Source organism: Vanessa cardui, chromosome 9 (assembly GCF_905220365.1).
Source record: "Vanessa cardui chromosome 9, ilVanCard2.1, whole genome shotgun sequence".
NCBI lineage: Eukaryota > Metazoa > Arthropoda > Insecta > Lepidoptera > Nymphalidae > Vanessa > Vanessa cardui.
In genome coordinates, this window is record NC_061131.1 from 7,477,595 (window position 1) to 7,499,681 (window position 22,087).

The 22,087-nt window shown below is 32.1% G+C and overlaps 1 protein-coding gene across 2 annotated transcripts; it reads right to left on the bottom strand.

Moving 5' to 3' along the window:
• Window positions 1-20,252: 20,252 nt before the first annotated feature.
• On the bottom strand, window positions 20,253-21,603 carry LOC124532599 (ommochrome-binding protein-like). 2 transcript variants are annotated; one of them, XM_047107579.1, is made up of 2 exons: window positions 21,468-21,603; window positions 20,253-21,227 (listed from the first exon to the last, which is right to left on the bottom strand). In XM_047107579.1, exon 2 carries the CDS (start codon window positions 21,225-21,227, stop codon window positions 20,373-20,375), a length of 855 nt encoding a protein of 284 aa, XP_046963535.1. In that variant the 5' UTR covers window positions 21,468-21,603; the 3' UTR covers window positions 20,253-20,372. The 2 variants fall into 2 exon arrangements, with proteins under 2 accessions (XP_046963535.1, XP_046963536.1); XM_047107580.1 differs by lacking the exon at window positions 21,468-21,603 and adding an exon at window positions 21,327-21,343.
• Between the last annotated feature and the right edge of the window lie 484 nt (window positions 21,604-22,087).

Below are 22,087 nucleotides of genomic sequence, written 5' to 3' on the forward strand. Positions count from 1 at the left end.
AGGATTGTTTATAATTCAGTCTTGCTAGTTGGGAATGTAATTTTAAGTCGCAAAAACAAGTGACTACTGAGTTTCGTGCTGGATCTTCTCGATAGAATCTAAATTCAGAACCAGTGGTAACTTTACAATCAATTTCAATTAAATTTAATCCTGTAGCCGGACGATTCAAAAGTAACTCGAAATAGTCTTTGAATTTAAATTCAGATGTTATAGTGGCTGTATAGTTATTATCATCTTAATAATGATTTCAAGATTAAATTATGTTTGACACATTATTGTCTAAAATAAATCAAATCGAAAAAAAGTAATAAATGTTTTGTTTTTTAAGGTAAGAATATTTCATGTTGTTCAAGATACAGGGTTAAAAATTTGAATCATAAAACGTAGTAAAAACTTTCTGAGTGAAATGAAATATGAATGAATCATAACTCTGTAAACCCACAGCCTTTAGGGACAATGTCGTTACGGTTAAAAGGGTTATGTGGCCTTGTATTTACATAATAAAGAACTTATTTAAACTTATGGAAACTTTTGAAATACCTTAAAACATTTTGTAACATACCTCAACATTAAATGTAATGAATAAGTAGTTATATTCATATTTCATCTTTAATAATTCCACTTCATTCAAAAATCTAAATTACATAACTTAAAATAACTATCTTTGTAACATTATTAAATAATTTTATAAATTTACTTTTTAATAGTTATCTAAAACGACATCAAAGTGTCAGGGCTAGTATTTTAATTAAAATTGTTGCAGTATTTACTAAAAGGGACTTTATACTTAAATTAAACTAAAAATGGCGTATGTTTAATTAATTAAACATTCCATATTGATTAATTTACTGTGATCCTGACCACATTCCCTAAACCTTTTCAAAATTTCAAGAACGCTCATATGCGTTCTTTTTAATTTTTCTAACATCGGTTTAGCATCGAATTCGAACTTCAAATTCGATATACTAAAAATATTGTTAAAAAATATATGGGTACATCAAAGTTATTTTTTTTAATTTGTGATTGATTACTTTATCTGTGGTTTAATGCGTATGTCTTTAAAAGATATAATAATAATGCAGTTATGACGTTTGATAAAACCTTTCAGAACATACTCCTACCGACCATTCAATATTAAAAGTAAAGTGAAATAAAAGATGATGATGATTTTTTTATTTGCTTTTTATAATATGCGTTGGTTTTCAATTCAGAAAATCATAGTCGTTCTTATTTTATGTTTTACAATAATGTTTAACCCAAAGGAATAATGCTCTGAAGTTCAAAACGTCATTTATAACGTGGACTAGAAATTTAATGCTGCAATATTAAGTGTGGACGGTTACAGTTTCCTGGTTGAGTACGAAATTCCTGCTGGTACTACTCCAAGAATCGCTTGCCCGTTTCCTAAAATATCAACATTATGAAAGCTTAACTGGTGGTGATGTGCCCTTATTTATTTTGAAAGAATATTGTACAAACTTAGTTCACACCGACCGGCAAACATTATTCTAAATTATTAAATACAAATTCAATTTTTATAAGATAATTAAATTTATAGGTCACTGATTATTTAAATATTATTTTATCCCAAGTAACCCCAGACTAACACTGGCTAGTAATTTTCGGTTTTAGAATATATCAAACTATTGAAATAATCTGCAGGCCGAATTTCATAAGGATTTTGTTAGTTTTTAACGCATTTTTGAGGAAAAAATATCAAAAAAGTATTGAAATTATTTCGTTTTCCGTATCGCATATTTAAATTTGGACCGATGATTATTGTTGCAGTTGCAGTGACAGCTGACAAATTTTGATAAAAGCGAAAAAACGTGATAAGTCAAAAATGGTTCACTTTTGGATATACGCCGAATTACCACTAAAATTATAATAACAAATAATTAGTAGTATGGTAGATAAAAATAATTATATTAATAAAAACTTTTTTCCTGAAGCTAAGATTTTTATATGTATAATTAGATAATTTATTGTAGTCTTGTTTCTTAAAGTTATGCATATATTTTGAAAAACTTTTTATTTTGAAAACGAAGTTATCTATACAATAAAATGAGAATTCATTCCACATTATTTACCGAAGAGATATCATGACCAAATGGTTTAAACAAGCGACCAGAGACTGGCCAGCTCAAAAATCGGAATACTCACTGAATTTCCAAATATATAATTTGTGTTTAGATAACACCTCATCGAAACTGGCATGTTTCGTATTAAATTACCACATAAGCTCCATGTATCCAGTAACCCGTATCGGAACAGCACCGTAAAATAAACACCAAATAAATTCTCCTCAATCAGAGAATCAATACCCTTAGCCCGTAGTATGTACAAGTTATTAATTTTATTTAAATAGCTAATATTAATACATCGAGAATTATAACAAAAATTATTCTTTATATAAAAAATGCAATGACTGTAACGCATAAAGATTTTCCTACAATATGTTGTTAAACTTTGATTTAGTAGGTAGCCGCATCTTCTAAATCCTCAATAGTAGGGGAGGCCGGGATGCTAAATTTGCAGTTACTCGAGCGTCTTAGAGACCTATTGGATTCGATAGTTTAGGTCTCAAAATGAAAAAAAGTACATTACAAGTTTTATATTTTAGCGATGGGGAGAGCGCGTAAAATTTTTTAAAAATGTAAAAAAAAATAGGTGTATGGAAATACTCGAGCGCGTCAGCCATTAACAGTATAAACGCGCTTTATATTCCTGATAACCATTATATATTAATCTGACAATTAATCTGAGGGGGTTGCCTATAACAAGGGGTAGAAAAACGAAAAAAAAAAAAGTTACTCGAGCGTGTCAGAAATTCGAAGTATAGGCATATTAAACCCTCAAAAGTGTCGTATTAAAATGTCTGACGTTTTGGATGTGACATGTAAAAATTATTGATTTTTGAATGTGTAAAAAAAAATTGTGACCTTGAAATACTCCGGCGCGTCAGATTTTCATGCACGTAGGGGGTTCATATTGATACAATAGTACCTCTGTAGAATAATCTGACAATTATATTGAGGGATATCGTTATTCTGACCATTTTTAACGAAATTGAACAACAAGATATTCGCATTTTCATATAAAATAGTTGTAATTTATTCATATACAAAATTAAAAATACATCATTACAAATAAAAACCCGTATGTATCATCTTCGTACTTTGTTTCTTCAACTTCTTGGACGTCCTCGTCATCTCGTGGTTCTGTAACCATGAATGCTTATGGTAGATCATTGTGCTGCATTTATGTTATGATATTATCATGATAATATATAAAAAAAAAAACGTACCTGAATCAGAAGTATCTCCTAAAATATCAGCTCTCAACCGCTGTACGCTTCACCTTTCCACCACGATTTTACCGACATCGCCCCATGGAAACCGTCAGATTAGTAGTTTCTCATACTTCTGACAATATTTCCTATAGTTAAAAAAAAACAGAAGCGCGCTCGAGTATTTCAAGATGACGTTTTTTTTTTTCAACTTTAGAGCTCGCTAATTTCTCAACGCCACGCTGAAATCGTCAGATTATTTATATATACACTTTTCTACATGTAATTAACTTACTCTTACTTAATCTGACGCGCTCGAGTTTTTCAGAGGATCGATTTTTTTTTACTAATCTGATGGGTTCCCCTCAGCATACCCCGCCATATAAAGGGTTCATATTCGGTAGAGGTACATTAGAGGGTACAAGGATTTTCTCTGTATAATTATCTGACACGCTCGAGTCACTTCAAAAATCCCCGCTTCGCCTCCCGGTACTACAACTTTATCCAATCAAACATGAGAGGAGTTGCAGTTCGATAAACAAATAAAGATTTATTAATAACTAGTAAGCTGTATTTATTAGATAAGAATTTCGCAATAATTATTGATATTATTTAAGGAATTTTCTTGCGTTTCTTATCCAGTGACGTGTGGAACTGAAGCACGATTGATCACATCAAGGACTATATTTGTTCTCGAATTCCTATCGATCACAATTTACATAACTTCACCAATTTATCAGGTGCATAAATCAGTTACATACAAGTCCGGTTAATCATATTATGCATTTATATAGATGTTGTATCCTCCTCATAACGTCAGTGCATTATTGATGGCAGTATACTGATTTATAGTATAATGGCGTCCCGTTAAAATGAAATATAACGTCCATTTTTTAAATAAAACGATCGTCCTCATACCCTTGAAATATTTATTGATCACTTTCATAAGCAAAGCTGTGACTCGAATCTAACTAATTACTTCAAAGGCTTAAAGAACTGTTATAAGCTTCGTAGCATAAACAAAGGTACTATAACATAATTGTTAATACATGTATAATATCTACAAATATCAAATTCGATTATTTAAATAAATTATTTACAGAATTACATCTATTCAACCTAGTTAAAGACAGAAAGTTAATTGGTGGAGTTTAATTGGGGGTAGGGAAAACCTTGCATGGGCTTGCACTTTGTATTCTTCTAGAAAACAGCAATACACTAAGAATTGTGTTCTGGTTTGAAGGTTGAGTGAACCAGTGTAACTGAACAACCACTGTAACAAGCACAAGAGATATATCATCTTAGTTTTGAAGGTTGATTGTGCATTGTTGATGTAAATAATAGTTAATTAGTCTTACAACGACAAGTCTAAGGCGGCGGTGACCACTTACCATCAGGTGGTCCATGTATCATCAATTTTTGTAAACAAAATTAAGCATAGACAGAACGATAACCACGAATGCAATTAAATTGTCAACAACTATGTATTTTACGGGTAATATAACACCACGTTCTACGTCCAATAATCAGTTTTCATAAAGGTCTTTATATTTCTATATAATTCAATGTTTCATACGTTTAGAATCAAATGTCCAACTGCGTACTGCAGATAATTTATCGAACTGGCTTTTCATTTCCGGTTCCACGACACATGGAAATTGGTCGTCCATCCTGACGTACGAAATGAGAACTGACATTCTTTAACACAAAAAGCATATGAACTGAAAACAGACTGTTTCCATTCAGGTTAGAGCGACAGGAGATAGCTGTGCCACATAAATACGTCGACGACACTGTAAACCACAACATTTGTCTATTGTTTTTCTATATGTTTAACTTAGTATAAAGTAATATAACAAGCGTACATTAAAAATTTGCAAAAAATGAATTGAATATTGGTTTATATATCACAAGAAAGAAAAAAATACTTTGAATATACCACGCTATATTACAACTACAACTATAATAGCTGAAAATTATATTATTTTGCAGAGTGTAATTTATTTAATTAAAATATTTATTTTATAAGTAATTAAAAATGTTAACAAAATTTGTTATTAAGAGAGATAGCAGACTAAAATTATGAATAAACTTCCATCATTAAGGGACTAAAGAGAGCTAAAATAGAGTATCACTCTGGAACTGTATCCCGTCTGGGTCCGTCCTAATGAATCGTAATGGCGACGAGTGCTCTCCCGCCAAATTCATGCTTTAGTGTTGCCGCGCTTACACGCATTAGTCTATGTGTTTATACGAATTGTACATTATATATTTGAAAGGTAATTTACATGTTTTTGTCACAACAATATCTGTAACGCTTTGAAATTTGGTTATTTTCTCATATTACACACGTGTTTGTAATTAACATATTCAATGAAATTGTGAGTGCCGTAATTAGCTCAGATAGTTTATTTATATTTACTGGCATATTTTTGATTCTTTTGATTAATATTTAAAGCCTATTTTAGATTCACATCACATTTATTCAAATTGGAAAGAAAAACTTTTTCACCGTACTTTTTAATATTTCAAAGAACCACTTTATGTTGCGATTCAATCCTATCCTTATATGACAAAAAAAAAACATTTTTTCCAAATGAAGCGTATGATTTTCGTTCTTCGATCAATATACATGTATGCACTCTAGAGATTCACCGTTTAAAATTCATGTCGACCTCAGTGGCAGCTTTGCTTATCAAAAATTTGGTATTCGTTCCTCGAAAGTAACTTTACCATTAGCTTCTGAATACAAAAGCATGAAAAATCTTTTGATATTTTTTGCAAATAACGCCTGAAGAAATTCAGTAAGATTTCTTAAAATAATATGAAAATAAATATTTTAAAATCTTTTGATTTGAAACAACCTTCATTAATGAGATATCGCTTTGAAACTTCATACCAAAAACTCTTTCAATATAATAAATAAAAATATTTGGAAAATTACCTAAATTATATACTTAAATTTATAATGAGCAAAAAAATACAACCCTTTTAAAGACATAGTAGCCCGTTGGGTCCGTACTAAGTACATGTACTAAGTAAAATGCCACACAAATAATGATATTCGTGTAATTTGCATGAAAACCCCACCACTTGCGAGTCCAGACACGAACGGCACATTGCACGAATATTTTAAATAAACCTTAATACTATTCCCATATTATGAAGGTAAGTTTTGTTTCAGATTAAAATATTTTAGACAGTATCTAAATACCACATACGAAATTATAAAAATTAGATTGAATGTCCTTTTAATCGATTTATTTAATATTATGCAGCAATAACTTTCTTCGAAATATATAATAATAATTATAATAATTTATTAGTGCAAAAGAAATGGAAGGTATATTCATTTTACACAATATCCATCGATACCAATAATTGGAGTATCAATTGCATTTACTATAGTACTTTCTGTGTATGGTTTGCCATCGAAAAACTTTATGGTGATATTTACTTTTGAACTCTTTCTTCATATAAATCCAAATTCATAATTTGAAGGGAACTAACCTGACAAGCTAACCGTGCAGATGATATTTATATGTACAAAATATGGGTACAATGTATGGTGCACTCTCTTTTTCTCAACCTTGAATGAGTGCATGAATGAATTTAATTTATAAATCTTGCTATTCCTTAAGTTGGCAATCAGACCAGAGTTGGCATTTCGGGGGGAAGGGGGTCCTTAGTATGTGGCTTTCGTGCTCCAGAAAAAAAAGCATCAGGTTTTTTTTAAATAAGCATAAATATGTATGCATACCGAATAGTAAAAGTATTTTATAAATGAAAATATTTTGCAGGTTTAATTCTTACATATTAGGTTGGGGAAAAAGTCTTTTCGCATATAGTATGTATGAACTTGTAATAAAATCTCTTTGGCTATACCATTTGTATCTGGCTGGTTTTGGTATCATTAAAAAGTTTTAATTTTAAAGTAGGCACTTCCAAATTCAAAATAGGAATTTGTGTGATTTTCATTAGTTTTTGTTGTTGTTAAAATGAGTGAATCTAAAGAAGAAATTCGATACATTTTAAAATTTTACTATAAAAAAGGTAAAAATGCAACTCAAGCCGCTAAAAAAATTTGTTATGTTTATGGACCTAATGCAGTATCTGTGAGAGTAGCGCAAGTTTGGTTTAAGCGTTTTCAAGCCGGAAATTTTGATATCAAAGATGCATCTCGCTCTGGTCGCCCTGTTACGGACAAAATTGATGCCATTTTTGAAAAAGTGGAGCAAGATCGGCATAGTTACGATGTAGCTGAAGAGCTGGCAATTGACCACAAAACGGTTTTGACTCATTTGAATAAAGCTGGGTACACAAAAAAGCTCGATATATGGGTGCCTCATGAACTCACTGAAAGAAACCTAATGAACCGTGTACTCATTTGTGATTCTTTATTACGACGTAATGAAACCGAACCATTTTTGAAGAAGCTGATAACTGGTGATGAAAATTGGATCACATACGACAAGAACGTGCGAAAAAGATCGTGGTCAAAGGCCGGTCAAGCTTCACAGACTGTGGCAAAACCCGGATTAACTCGCAACAAGGTAATGCTATGTGTATGGTGGGATTGGAAGGGCATCATTCATTATGAGCTGTTACCGCCCGGCAGGACCATCGATTCAGAACTGTACTGCGAACAATTGATGAGATTGAAGCAAGAAATTGAGAGAACGCGGCCAGAATTGATCAACAGAAGGGGTGTGGTTTTTCACCATGACAACGCTAGACCTCACACATCTTTAGCCACTCAACAAAAATTACGAGAGTTTGGCTGGGAGGTATAGTCCTGACCTTGCACCTTCAGATTTTCATCTGTTTCGGTCTCTGCAGAATTCCTTAGGCAGTGTCAGGTTAACATCACGAGAGGACTGCCAAAACCATTTGTCGCAGTTTTTCGATCAGAAGCCCCAAAATTTTTACAGCAATGGGATCATGTCACTACCAACAAGATGGCAAAAAGTTATGGAACAAAATGGCACCTACATACTTTAGTCATATGTAAATAAACTATAAAAAAAACTTTTTGAATTTTCATATAAAATACGAAGAAACTTTTTCCCCAACCTATTATTATTTTTTACTTATAATCTCTGAAATCTGAACAAGTGAAAAGTGCAGTTTATAGAGTCGAGATGGCCCAGTGGTTAAAACGCGTGCATCTTAACCAATGATTGCGGGTTTGAACCCAGGCAAGCACCGCTGATTCATGTGCTTAATTTGTCTTTATATTTATATAAAAACATCGTGAGGAAACCTGCATGTGACAAATTTCATAGAAATTGTGCCACATGTGTATTCCACCAACCCGCATTGGAACAGCGTGGTGGAATATGTTCCAAACCTTCTCCTCAAAAAGGGAGAGGAGGCCTTTAGCCCAGCAGTGGGAATTTACAGGCTGTTGTTTGTTGTTGTTGTTGTATGTATGTATATGTAAAATTATACATAATTTATTTAAAACCGACGACTTCTTTTATGTTATATATATGGGTCAAACTAGCAGGGTAACTAGCACCACCCATGGCATGGACACACATCTGCGAGGCTTGCAGGTGCGTTCCCGGCCTTTCAGAGACATTTTGCAAGTTAGTGGTTGTGCGAGGTAGAAAATGTCTTAAAAATAGCGCTGTTGTGGATTTTTGAACATCAAGCTGGTGTGAGTGATACTTTGAATTTTGACGAGATATCCGAAGGGGAAATTCAGCAGCCGGGATTAATCCGAACAATGCCTCGGAACAATTTCCGTTAAAAATCGGAAGAAGAAGCAGAATGATCCAACATCTCTACGCAAAGCCAAAGGATCAAGCAGATCGAAAAGGGCTTGATCGTTGATAATTCGAGCCACTCTGCGTTGGATGCGGTCAAATTGAAGGAGCTGGTACTGGCTAGCAACCGCCCAGATATGAGAGCAGTATTACATGTATTCCAATTTGTCCCCTTGTTTTAAGCGATGGGCCGACGTGAAATACTGTCTTGCCTTGCTGTGAAGCTATGTTGATGCTGGAACTGAAAAAAGCTCGATTTATCGACGCCAAGTATTCCGATACTAATTGTGGCAGCTATTAGAATCTTCTGGAATCGTGGGGATACACCAAATGGTAGTTTTTCAGCGGTTAACTCGCAAACTTGCCTCTTTTTGGGATTGAAGTGGACTAATTTTAGCCGGGATGTCCGAAGCTACTAAGTGAGCCTTCCCTAAGGGCTACTAAGGGAGAGTACTTCCCTGCCATTAGATATTTTAATAGAGCAATAAATCAATCATATATGGACTAAGTTTAGCTAGCCTCATTCCGAGACTTATTTAAATATGACTCGACCAGACACATGTTTGTTCTGGTTTTCTGCGACGTTTTCCCGAGAAATTTTAGCCCGGACGGTGTATGAGGTGTCTACGATACTGTTGTCTGCGTTGCAGTGAATGTTACTTATTTGCAGCAAGTCATTGATATGCAGAAGAAACAGAGTGGGTGATAGAAAGCAGCCTTGTGGAATACCAGTATTAACGAATTTTAAATCAGAACATGTACCATATATAGCGACCTTAATCTTTTGATCTGCCAAAAAGCTGGTGATCCAATTGCATAATTTCCCGGGAAGTTCATAGGAAGGGAGAAGGGCGCTTTGTGCCACAGGCCACCGAAGGCCTTTGCTATATCCGATGGCCCCTAATGCCTCTCCCTTGCTCTCAACCGCTTCTGCCCATCTATGACTACGGCAATCTAGAAGATTACCGGCTGAACGACCCCGACGGAAACAAAAACAAGGAGATAATAGCTGTAGGCCTGTAATTGGACGGTCTGGGAGGTTGCCTTTTTTAGGGATGCACCAAAGCAGGCTTCAAGGAGTTCGGCTGTTTTCGTAGTCGGCGACTATTCGGTAAAGAGCGCTGACTATCCGTTTTCTAACATTATGTATATTCTCAATAAAATACATAATTATATAATCTATCAGAAATTTTACAATCTGTTTTACACATTACAAAAGGTAACGGCAATCTATAAAAGATTTATCCCATCAAAAACATAAATGTAAAATGAGAGCTAAGTTCAATATTATGATATAAACTTTGATTGTTGACTTCAACGACATAAGAAGTGAGATCTAAATGTGTGCTAAGTTCGATGGCCAGTCGTGAATTTATTTATAACTACATAAAATTTCATTTATTTCCATAACTTAGGATAATTTATTATAGCCTAAGGTCTGGCTTGGCTAGTCCTCATATACGAACTATTATTTTCGATAGCTAGTTTTCACCAGCAAGCCAAATTTTCGAAATATTAAAATTAGAACGGACATGTTACAGGTTTAGAACTTGCGAAGGCTTTTATATAATTTAAGTCAACCATGTCTCAATGACATTTTTTTCCCTTTTAACACTTACAAATTAATTAAATGACAGTTTTATTAATTTTAATTATATAATAATTGTAAAATAACAAATTAGACAATACCTTGCGACTTGCGAGAAATGTCAATTGTCAAATATAATAAAAAATTTAAAATGGCCGAATATATTTTTCTCACTTTTTTTAGCGTGTGTAAGTGAGATGGATATACAATCTATTTCGATTAATATTACGTTTATCGGTTTTACGCAAACGTATAATTTTAAAATAATTATGTAATAGTATAAACGTTTTCTAGTGTGGTATGATACTTGTAGTCTTTAAATTCCACGCATAGATAATATAAGTGCTGATTCTTAAATATTTTTAAAACAGTTACTTACGTTAGTGTTCCTAAAAGAATCAAAAGTGAAAAATAATAAAAAAATGATAATATTTTACCAGTTTCAGATTTTTTCCTTTGTATACAACTGATCACCTAACTGTATGCCAAATTTGAACGTTCTAGGACCCCTGGAAGTGGGAAATAGTTTTGATCTATAGGTCAGTCAGTGATAAAAATGACAATTTTTGGACATCTTAATATCTAAATAACCGTTTGAGATGTGTTTATGAAATTTGGAGCACATATGTATCTCGCAAGTCTTAATATATTTGCCAAATTTGACAAATTTATGTCAATCAAACAGTTTTTGAGTTATGAAGGGGTCAAAAGTGGCTCCAAATGGTTCGTGTAAAATTACACACGGTGCTTCTCGCCAGTTCTGTTACCTGAACTTGGCTGACACGCTACCGCGTGTCTAGATCCTACTGAGTATCTAAAGTTACTGACATGACATTATGTCATTAAAAATTAGTGTTTTAATAAAATGTAAATAAGGGTATGATTATTATTGTCTCTAGTCCTTGCGTAAAATAATTCATTATATTTAGGTTTATTGTCGTAAATATTTCGGAGAGGGTTTGAGCCCCCAAAACTATCCTACCTACGGCCATGTCTGACACGACCGAAGTGAGAACGGGAGCCTAACACTGTCGATTTCCAAATTGCGTGTCGCTAATGATTATTATTTTTCAAACCTTATATCCCTTGTCACTGGACTAGAAGACCACAGCGACAATTTAATAACTTTACAATAATGTTTTAAGTTAAACTATTAAATATATTATCTATTGCATGCATGGGAGCAACACGTATAAAAATAATAATTTTATGCCTTGAATTTGTTCAGAAAGATTGATTGCTGCTAATAATAAGAACCGTTTCGATTTTTCGCCAACTCACCAAGTGCTCGTCAATTACAGGTCCTTTGTCCGCTGATCTATGTCATATATCAATAATAGATACATATATATGTACCTATATATCATTTTTTTGATGTTTTTTGTTTGAATTTTCACATGCATATACAGTTATATTGCAAGTAATAATAATTAATTGTTATTACAAATATAACACGTGTCACATTGTTTGAAAGTTGTTTTTTTTTACGATTAACAATATCAGGTGCGTTCGTAAGAGGCTGAACTCCGTAAATTTGAACTTTGGCAATTTAACTTTTCGTGATTCCTCGATGACTTCTTTCTCTTAAGTTAAAGTGGTGACTTAAGAATTTTTGATAATAATTTATTTTTGACGTAAAGATGAGCTGTCAGAGACATTTTGCAAGTTAGTTTGTATGGAATTTATAGTATTTACTACACTTTTAATGTAATGATAAGTTATAATAAATATAGTTAGAAAAATTAACTCGGGGAACAGCCTGTATTGCAATGTAATATATCTGGTTAAGCTTTTCCGAAAACTGTGTTTACAAGTTCTAAAAAGTATTTACAATGAAATTTATGTGATGACTGCAGTGTAAGAGAATTTATAGACACATTTGGTATTTCTAAGAGGGTCCGACGTCATCTTATTCTTGTAAAATGAGTGGGGTTTTAATTACCATCACGAAAATCTTGGTATACATTTAGCAGGTTGACAATGTGACAGTTATATTTGTATATTGTAATCTAACGAATTTTGTAATCTTAAGATAGGCGCACACCGAGGCGGGCCACAACGCTGAACAAAAATTCTCCTGAATCAGTTTCATACATTTTGTATGGGCTATCGCACACCTCAGGATGGCCGCAACGGGCCGCATCACAACGCATTGGCGCATCACTAGCCAGGCGTATTTTTGCGGCGATGTTATGCGTTGTAATGCGGCCCGTCTCAGTGTGCGTTAGCAGACTCAACAAGTAGATTGAATAAAAAAAGCTCTTCGTCAGAACTATCCATCTTCTTACATTGCCAAAACCTGACTGATTATAAGATATTGGGTCGCGGTGCGGCCCGATGCGCCTGCTATATGCTTTGGCGCAATTTTGCAATGCGATGCGTTGAGGCCCGCCGCGGCTATAGCTTGTGCGAGCCTTTACGGTGACATAAACTATATATACTCCACTCAACCGACCGATAACACTACGACTCTGTTCAAGCACACCACCTGAGATCACGTGATGTGTATCGTCAGGTATGACAAAATTGACATTAAATATATGTCGGAGTGGAGACACTTCTCCAACAGTAGTGGTATCACCAATGTTTAGCAAAGAATCTATTAAACTTTATCTGTTATCTATTAAACTTATCAAAAATGTATCTACAATTGTTCATATTAAAATTCCATGAAAACGATTTCGTTTTTTTTTTTTGTAGTCTGTTAGTAAAGACTTCTTTGAATTCACATTTACGCTTTATTAGAGCTACGACCACTTCCGTGTATGAACTCCAGAACACACGTTCGAATATAACGATTTTATTTCCAATATCAATGTAAAATGAAGTTGAATCTTGCTTTTGAATACAGTTATTCAAAAGCAGGATGTTATTACGTACATATTGGTTTTTATATTGTGTTAGTTTACATAGGATCTAACAAACGTTAGAAAAATATAATTTATTTATTATATTGTGTAAATTTGTACATATTTTATATTATTTGAACTCGCACGGTCTATAATGTCGTAAGTAAACGTAGAATGTGTTTTATTTTTAAGCGAATGGTTACGACGAAAGCTGTTTTTAAATTGCTCAAGACAAAACAGAAGATATAACGTAAAACGCAGTCGGTGTTTTTATTGCTAAGACAAATAGTCGTTTGTACGACTCAAGTCGTACTTTTCAGGCCATCCATTGTCTAGTAATTTATACAGATTATCTTTTATTGTCTCTTATTTCTTAGATAATTAAAACTGCTATAACAGAACGAGTTAATATTTTAAGTATGCCTGTATTTTTTTTTTTCTTAAAGTATAAAAAAAAAGCCTCATAAATGCAACACGCAAATTTTTCGTCATTGTTGAATCAAATGATTAATTAATACTGATTAAGTACATGCAAATACGTTATAAAAGTAATGTCTCACTAAAATGTTATAATAAATTTGTAAGATTACTTTTTAATTTAGTAATAAAATCGTATATAGATCTAAAAATACTTTTAATTAATCAAAAGATCGTCTTGGGAATAATGTCTGAAGACCTGTTTGTAAGTGTCATCAAATGCAATATCTCTAATTACAAACGGTAACTTAGACATGAGGTTTCTATGGAGCTTTAAGTTTTGGAGTCAAGAGCACGTAATATTGCGTTCATCAATGACTGCGGCAAGTCTGGGCGGGGAGGAGTCACAGTGAATAATGACCACGAATTGTATTCCACAGTAATGAAAATGAAATGTTCTGCTCGATAACCTTTGTTTAACCTTTTGAGATTAAATAATATATTTAAATACATATTATATTAAATCTATTAAAAATTATATACATTTAGCATACAACAACAACAATAATAGCCTGTAAATTTACCAAAGCTGGCCTCTTCTCCCTTTGAGGAGAAGGTTTAGAACATATTCTACCACGTTCCAATGCGGTTTGGTGGAAGACACGTGTAGCAGAATTTCTATGAAATTAAACACATGCTTGTTTCCTCACGATGTTTTTCTTCACCGCCGAGCATGAGATGTATTACAAACACAAATTAAGCACATTAATATTCAGTAGTGCTTGCCTGGGTTCGAAACCGCAATCATCGGTTAAGATGCACGCATTCTAACCACTGGGCCATATCTCCTCTCATTCTTAGTATGCGTATGAGTACGCATATTTAGCATACAAAAGTGAGATTTAAACAAGACAAGAATATAAATTACTTAAAGCGATTTACTAATAAACGAAAAATAGTTTTAACTTCGAATTTATCTTAACATTAGGTAACAATTCACCAAATCATACATGTTGAAGTAAATTACTTACTCAGTTTGAGTTTTCAATTCCAAATAAAACACAAATAACGCTTATAACAAATTACAAGTCGCGCCAACATCGAACTTACAGTCCGCGTCCAAGAGAAAAAATAATGGCGGTTGAATTCAGTTTCGCGCGCTTTTGTTTCTTTTTTTTTTTTGTTTGTTCTAGCCAGTTGTATGGATAAAGGAATCTCCTAAATATACATCATATTTTTTTCATGACAATAACTTGATAAATAAATATAGTATTATTTTTAAATATAACTTATTTATGTGTAAGTATTTTGTATACGTAATATAAAATGTTGAAATGGACGGAGATAATTATGGACCACCCGTGAGTAACGTTTATTATTCTTTACATAGCTAATGCCCGCCAATCTTGGTAACTAAATATTACCCCTTGTGCCTGTGTGTCACTTATACTATGGTTGTTATACTTGTGGAATTTCAGCAGAATTTATTATATATAGTATTATATTTAACTAACATCATTGTGTATTTTAATTGTTGGAAAAATTTGATACTAAGTTTCTTGCTAGCCCTTCTCGGTAGAATCTACATTCCGCACTGGTATGTGTGGTAACATTTGAGAAGTGTAAAAGCCTACTTTTAAAAAGTATATTTTGATTTTAGATGAGTAGATGGTACCTACCAACACACGCTTGCACTAAACACCACCAAACACAATATAAATTTGCACGCACACGAAATATAAGGGTTATGGCAATACAAATTAAAGACTAAATAAAAGCACTATCACCTAGTTGCCTGTTAAATATATTTTGTCAATATATTCCAGTAAATGGTAGGGTATATATACTAATGTTAATCTAACAACAAGTTAGAACTACCAATTTATTAATTATTTTTCGCCCACGGCTGCTCTCCCTTTTTAAGTGTTGAAGTCGTTCCTTACAGCTCAAGATTGCTTCAAATCATTGTAATTAATTTCTTTGATAAATATTGGATAGCCATCATCATAAGGCAGACAGACATACAGACGAAATTACTTTCGCATTTATGTTATTATTATATTAACAACACATATTTTGTTAAACTCGATTTTACCATTCTACAAAGAGCAATTTTATTAATATTTTAAGATTATATGAGCTTAATAATTATTAATGAACATTTCACCTTTCGGAGGTTGAGAGTACTTATAGTAAAGTGACATTTTCATAATTACACAACTGTAAAAATCTGAGAAGAACATAAAATATTTTTTTTGTATTTTTTATAAAAAAATATTCTTTTTGGTTTTCGGTTTTAATTATATGCGTCATATAATTAGATGCGTCATTTTAAAATGCGAACGATAATTGAAGATTATTTGTTAAAAAAAATAGAATTTAGCAATCGTTTACCAATGTTAATCGTTTTATTTACACAGCTGTAATTTTAAGCAGGTCGACAAAAGGTTGCTATAACGAAATTGAATTCAAGAAGTGAGATAGAATATAGTAAATTCAGTACGTGAGTTGGAGCTAAATTTCTCATAGTAAAACCCGTTTTATAGATGCGAGGAATTGACTATTACTAGCTATTTACTGACTTTCTGCATTGTGTTATACTCTGAAAGGATCTTGTTCTATTTAACGTGTAACACAATACACATTAGCATTATTCCCATACTATATTTTAAAAACATCATTTCATACGTTATAATCTGTATTAAATATCGGAAACATATACGAACAAAATAACGTTGTTAAATAAGTAATAAATAATTTAACAAAATATTCCAAATGGGAAATAGTACAGAATTGATCTCGGGTCAATCGTTGGTACAAAGTGTATCGTTGATCTGTATAATGTAGGTCGTCATAAAAAGTCCTCACTGCTTATTCACTGGAGCTATAAAAGGTCAATTTCAGATAAACTTAAAATAATTACGTTGCTTTATTACAAAATAAAGCTGTGTTCATAGTTAAGGAAAATTGACATTTTACTTTATGTTTTTTGTTATGTAGATAGATGGATGGAGAGTTTCACCTAATGATAAATGGTTACCACAGCCTTTAGGCAGTGTGTGAAATATTTACCATTTCACTCGGTCAATGCGCCACCAACCTGGTAATTGTACTTTCTCACTTACTTTTCAAACAGAAATAGAACAATACTAAGTCTTGCTGATTGATAATGAGGCTATAATTTATTTATTTGTTTTAGGAAAACAACAGCATATAATACAAAGTATAAACATTAAAAATACCGTATACAGACAATAGAGCCAATTACTTACTCGAATTATGCAAACCTAATATGTATTACTTAACAGAAGTCGCAACACAAAATGGTGCTAGATGACACGTAAAGTTAATAATAAAAAATGAATTAAAATTATTGTAATTAGTTGGATATCTCTGAAATTTATACGCAACACATTCACGCTCCCATAATAAGCTTGAATGACTTACCGACTCAGCGTACGCCAGTCGATGCGATATGCCGACTCAGCGATACCACAATGATGGGAAAATTCAACGCGAGACTGAGTCCCTGTAAACACTTCGAACCCACACTAATAAATATGTTAGATTACATAAAAGGTACTCTAAGTACAAATTAATTGAATGTTATTTTCATTTTAAATTAATCGGCTATTTTGCTGTTGCCTTTGACAGCTGCTTTCGTATATTATAGTTGTTTAAGTTGTTATTGATTTTATTGATTAGATGTTGTTGGTGACTTAAGGTAACCTAAACTATAATAACTAAAGCCATTACTATTCGAATACTAATAACATTAAATTATTTAGGTTCTAGGATTACGATATAATAAAAAAAGAAGTGATATATATTATTTACAATATACAGATATGGATAATAATAAGAAAAAATCAAGAAAACTATTTTAATTTTTTTTTATTTCGGTACCTCTGTTATTATTTTAATTTTTTGAAAAAAAAATGAGACGTTTGTCTGATTCTGTTTATAATAACATTAAAACTTGAAAGTATATTGACATTTTAAATTTAATCGTTGCTATCTTTATATCGATAAAGTTTGGCAGAATATCTACATAAATATATAGATATCCTGCCAATATATTTGATTATTATTTGTTATCTCAATGGATTTCTATCTTATATCTACTAGCTATAAGTATATCAAGATACTTTAAGTTAAAGTCAAGAAATTAAAGTTTCCACTGATAACGAAAACATATTTGTTTTTCATGTCAACAGAATAACGATGTCGGAAGTACGATTCCTTGTTTATTTCAAAACTAAATGATAAGAATAATTTTAAAGTTCGAATAACTAACTATTAATTACGAGTGTAATTACGAATATATGTGGATATAAGCCAAATTAATCAAGTGATTTAATTATAAGTTTCATTTACAGCTATAAAATCTGCTCATAAATCAGCGTTGGTATTAAATCGACATGAAAATTATTCGTATGATTACAAATTGTTCGCTGTAATTTCATACTGGCGGTATTGTGACTGTTGCTCTTAACACGTTGGCTTCGGCATCATTTTTAATTTCGTCCGTTCTGGCGGTACGGGGTGTTTAAGAGCTCGTATGACCCCGTAGACCCCGTAACATTTAAGAAACTAAAACTCGATGTGATGTGATCGAATTTTATTTTTTCTGTGCGGTACCTTGTCAAAGAGACCTCGTATTACACCAGTAATAGGTACACCGTAACATTCGGCTTTCAATAGGTATCATATAAATAATTTCATCTCTTTCCTATAATATATCAAATAGATGATACGGTCGCCACACGACAGAGAAATCTATGTTTTTCTTAGCCGCACAGCAAGGGGGACACATATGAGACCTCGCTCCGCATTGAATGTGTTAATATACACGTACTTATATTATAACTCGGAAAACAAGGAAACAAACGATATATAGAATAATAAAAAAACAACTTTTCGTTACTAATTTAGATTTTTGAAATTTCAAAGTAATTTGACTATATTATATATTCAATGAAAATGTAAGTAGTGTGAACATCTATAATGAGTTTTAAAAACACAGATCTATTTGAGGCATGATGGCTCGCCCTTCCGCATTAAATTCTTAATATCGGCGTGCGTTTGTATGAGCGAGTGACGCTTGTGCAAGCATGATCTTTGTGTGAGTGAGTAATATGTCTTAGTAAAACGACAAAATACAAATAAGACTATATTTGTTAAAATTATTTTGTCCAAACGCCGATAATATTTAATGTAGTATATCTTTGTATATTAATACTACATAAGGTTCGCTAAACTATAAAGAAGGAGATGGCAATAGTATTATTCCTATCAAATTAATTTTGTTCAGGGATTGCGTATAACCGAATCGATACTACAACTTTAATTAAACTAGTGCTGGAACTGTATACAATAGTCCAAAGTATAAGACTCAATAGGTATGAGTAACATAATTATATTATAGTAAATTATTAATATATGTAAATTATAAAAAATAATAGTAACTTATTCTTTTCAATAGATGTCTTGTACTTCTCTTAAACCAGGTTGTAATAATTATAATAATAAAGTGTAGCTTAAGGTAACTTCATTTATAGAAGGTGAAGTTTTATAACTCATAAAATTACAGCTCGAGTTCTGTAGTATAATGTCACTACGTGATTATAAGGAATATTAGCTCTCAACAGAAGCATCGCGATTCCCCTTAGGAATTTCTTTGTTTAGAAATATCCAGTAAACCAGCTTTGCAAACTAATAACAAAATGAGATGAAAAATAGACGTGATATTTTGCTTATATTTTAATGTACTTATTATTTATACATAATACGTCATATAGATACAATACAACGTCTATTTTATAATGCTAATATAATTATTAAAGTTTTATATGTTTAAATTATATTATTGTGAGTCGTTGTTTGTTAATGTTTTTCTACTTAAAAGATCCACTTCGCTAGTTTACTTCGATTAGTTTTTATTACTTTAATGAATTTTATTTTCATGAATTTAAAATATTTTCATTTATTATATTAATTTATATAAAAATATTAATAAAAGGATGTTGTTGTATCTGTTTGAGATTAGTTACTTTTAGATCGACACTGTTTTAGCGATTGGGCCGTATAAGTCAACACTTGCATCATTTTTTTTGTTCACTCACTCAGTCCACTAGATGCCGCCACAACACATAATTTTTAATTTTTTAACTAATTATATATATTATTTAGTTGCAAAAAAGGTAAAATAAAATCACTAGCAAACAATTTATCAACGACGTAAATAGCATTAGTTTATATAAGGAAATAAAACGACAAAACTGAGCAAAGAATTAGAGAATAGTCTGATATTATCAAATAAATACTTTTTGAACTAGTTGTTTTTAAAATATTTTATTTCATATAAGCCAATATAAAAGTATAGAGTTATGTCGTAAACCAAGAAACAAATTCCTTAATACATAAATGCACGCAGTCAGTTCCAATAAATATATATCTTAGAACACCTCAACTTCGGGTTTTTCATTAACAAAGCAGTGCGTTTTGGTTGGTTTCAGTCTCACAAGACTGTCTTGCGACGCATATATTATATTTCCGTCGCTTTCCACGGCCATTCCGTAAATATTCGGTATTGTAGCTAGTTTCTCTATCTTTTTACTTTTATCGTCGATAAAGTATATACCATCAGGCGTAGAGAAGAATAAATTACCAGTAATGTCACTTGTTATGCCGTTTAGATTGTAATCGCCCAAGAAAGTAACATAATTCTTCGCCTTCTTATGGACAAAGAGACCCGATGAATTAGAATAATATATATTGTCATTGTTGTCAATAGCAACTAGCATAGCTTTTGTTTGGAGTAGCTCTGGAACCCTTTGGGACTTGCCATCTTTGTATACATAAACATTTTCAAGTGGATAATTCGTATAATATAAATCATTTTTAAAGAAAATTTGCCATATATTATGAGCAGTACCATCGATATGTTGTGCTCTTTTGCTTTCGAAGTCAAATTTATAAAGTCCATCGTTTCCACCTATGTACACTGTGTTACTACGACCGTCAACTCCATTAGCAAAACCACCATTAACACCGTCAATTATTTGGAATTCATTTGTTTTTAAATTAATATATGCCGAAATGAACTTTGAAACATTATCGTAACTGGAATAGCTAAAGAATAGCATATTTGTGTCATAATCGATTGCTAATTGGTAGGGACTGTCTATGTTGTCCTTTAATACTTCTTTTATATGGTTAATATTATGAACAATAATTCCATCACATTTTTCGTCAATTATTCTTGCAGTGACAGAATATGCAAGAACAACTAATAACACTAGTAACTTCATCTGAAAAAAAATCCTTATTTAAATAACAGTACTTAGTTGGATATTTAAAGAATTGTTATCGTATTAAAAGCAAAACTATGAAACACATCATTTCATTACACATTTTGTAATAGTCAATCACTCATTTTAAGCCTAATCTTTATCACAAATTACTGAAAATACATTTTAAAGAAATTACACTAAAAACATTGTATAGTTGTGTATTATTGTATAGTTTTTATTATATTTATTTTTACTTACGATATATAACTGATTGCGGATCGACGAGCAAAATGAAACTTACTGATAATTATTAATGTTTGTATATAAACGTTGTTTATGTTTCAAAGGTTGTGGGATGTTATCAGCTTGACTTGCTCATGTTAGGTATCCAACATGCTATTGCCTTTTTATCTTTATTTATATTGTTTGTTTAACTAATAAATTCGCCCTGATTTCAGAAAAACTTCGTAGAAATGTAAACTATAATGGTTTTAGAATATATCTTTAAACGATCTATGGCGATTTAATTTCCTAAACGCTATCTGTATCCTTTATTCCGAACATATATCTCAAGGGAGATATCATCTAAATCAATTGAAATATGTTTAATTTTGAATGGTTATTTTACACGATTTAATTGAACAAATGACTTTATTTCTCCTGACCGATTTCAAGGCACCCATTGTCCATGGCGACAAACCATTCGTGAAGGGCTTGTAATGGAACAAATGTATGTGCGAAATCAAGCACACTCTTCATTCTATCGCTCTTACAATCCGGTGAGACGATATTTGACACGATCGGTAAGTGATCTGGCATAAAACCAACCCCACTCTACGTCATTTTCGAGGCACTGAAATATAGGCTTTTCAACTTCT

Coding starts and splice junctions, on each gene's coding strand:
- LOC124532599 (XM_047107579.1), bottom strand. CDS start 21,227: ATGAAGTTACTAGTGTTATTAGTTGTTCTTGCATATTCTGTCACTGCA.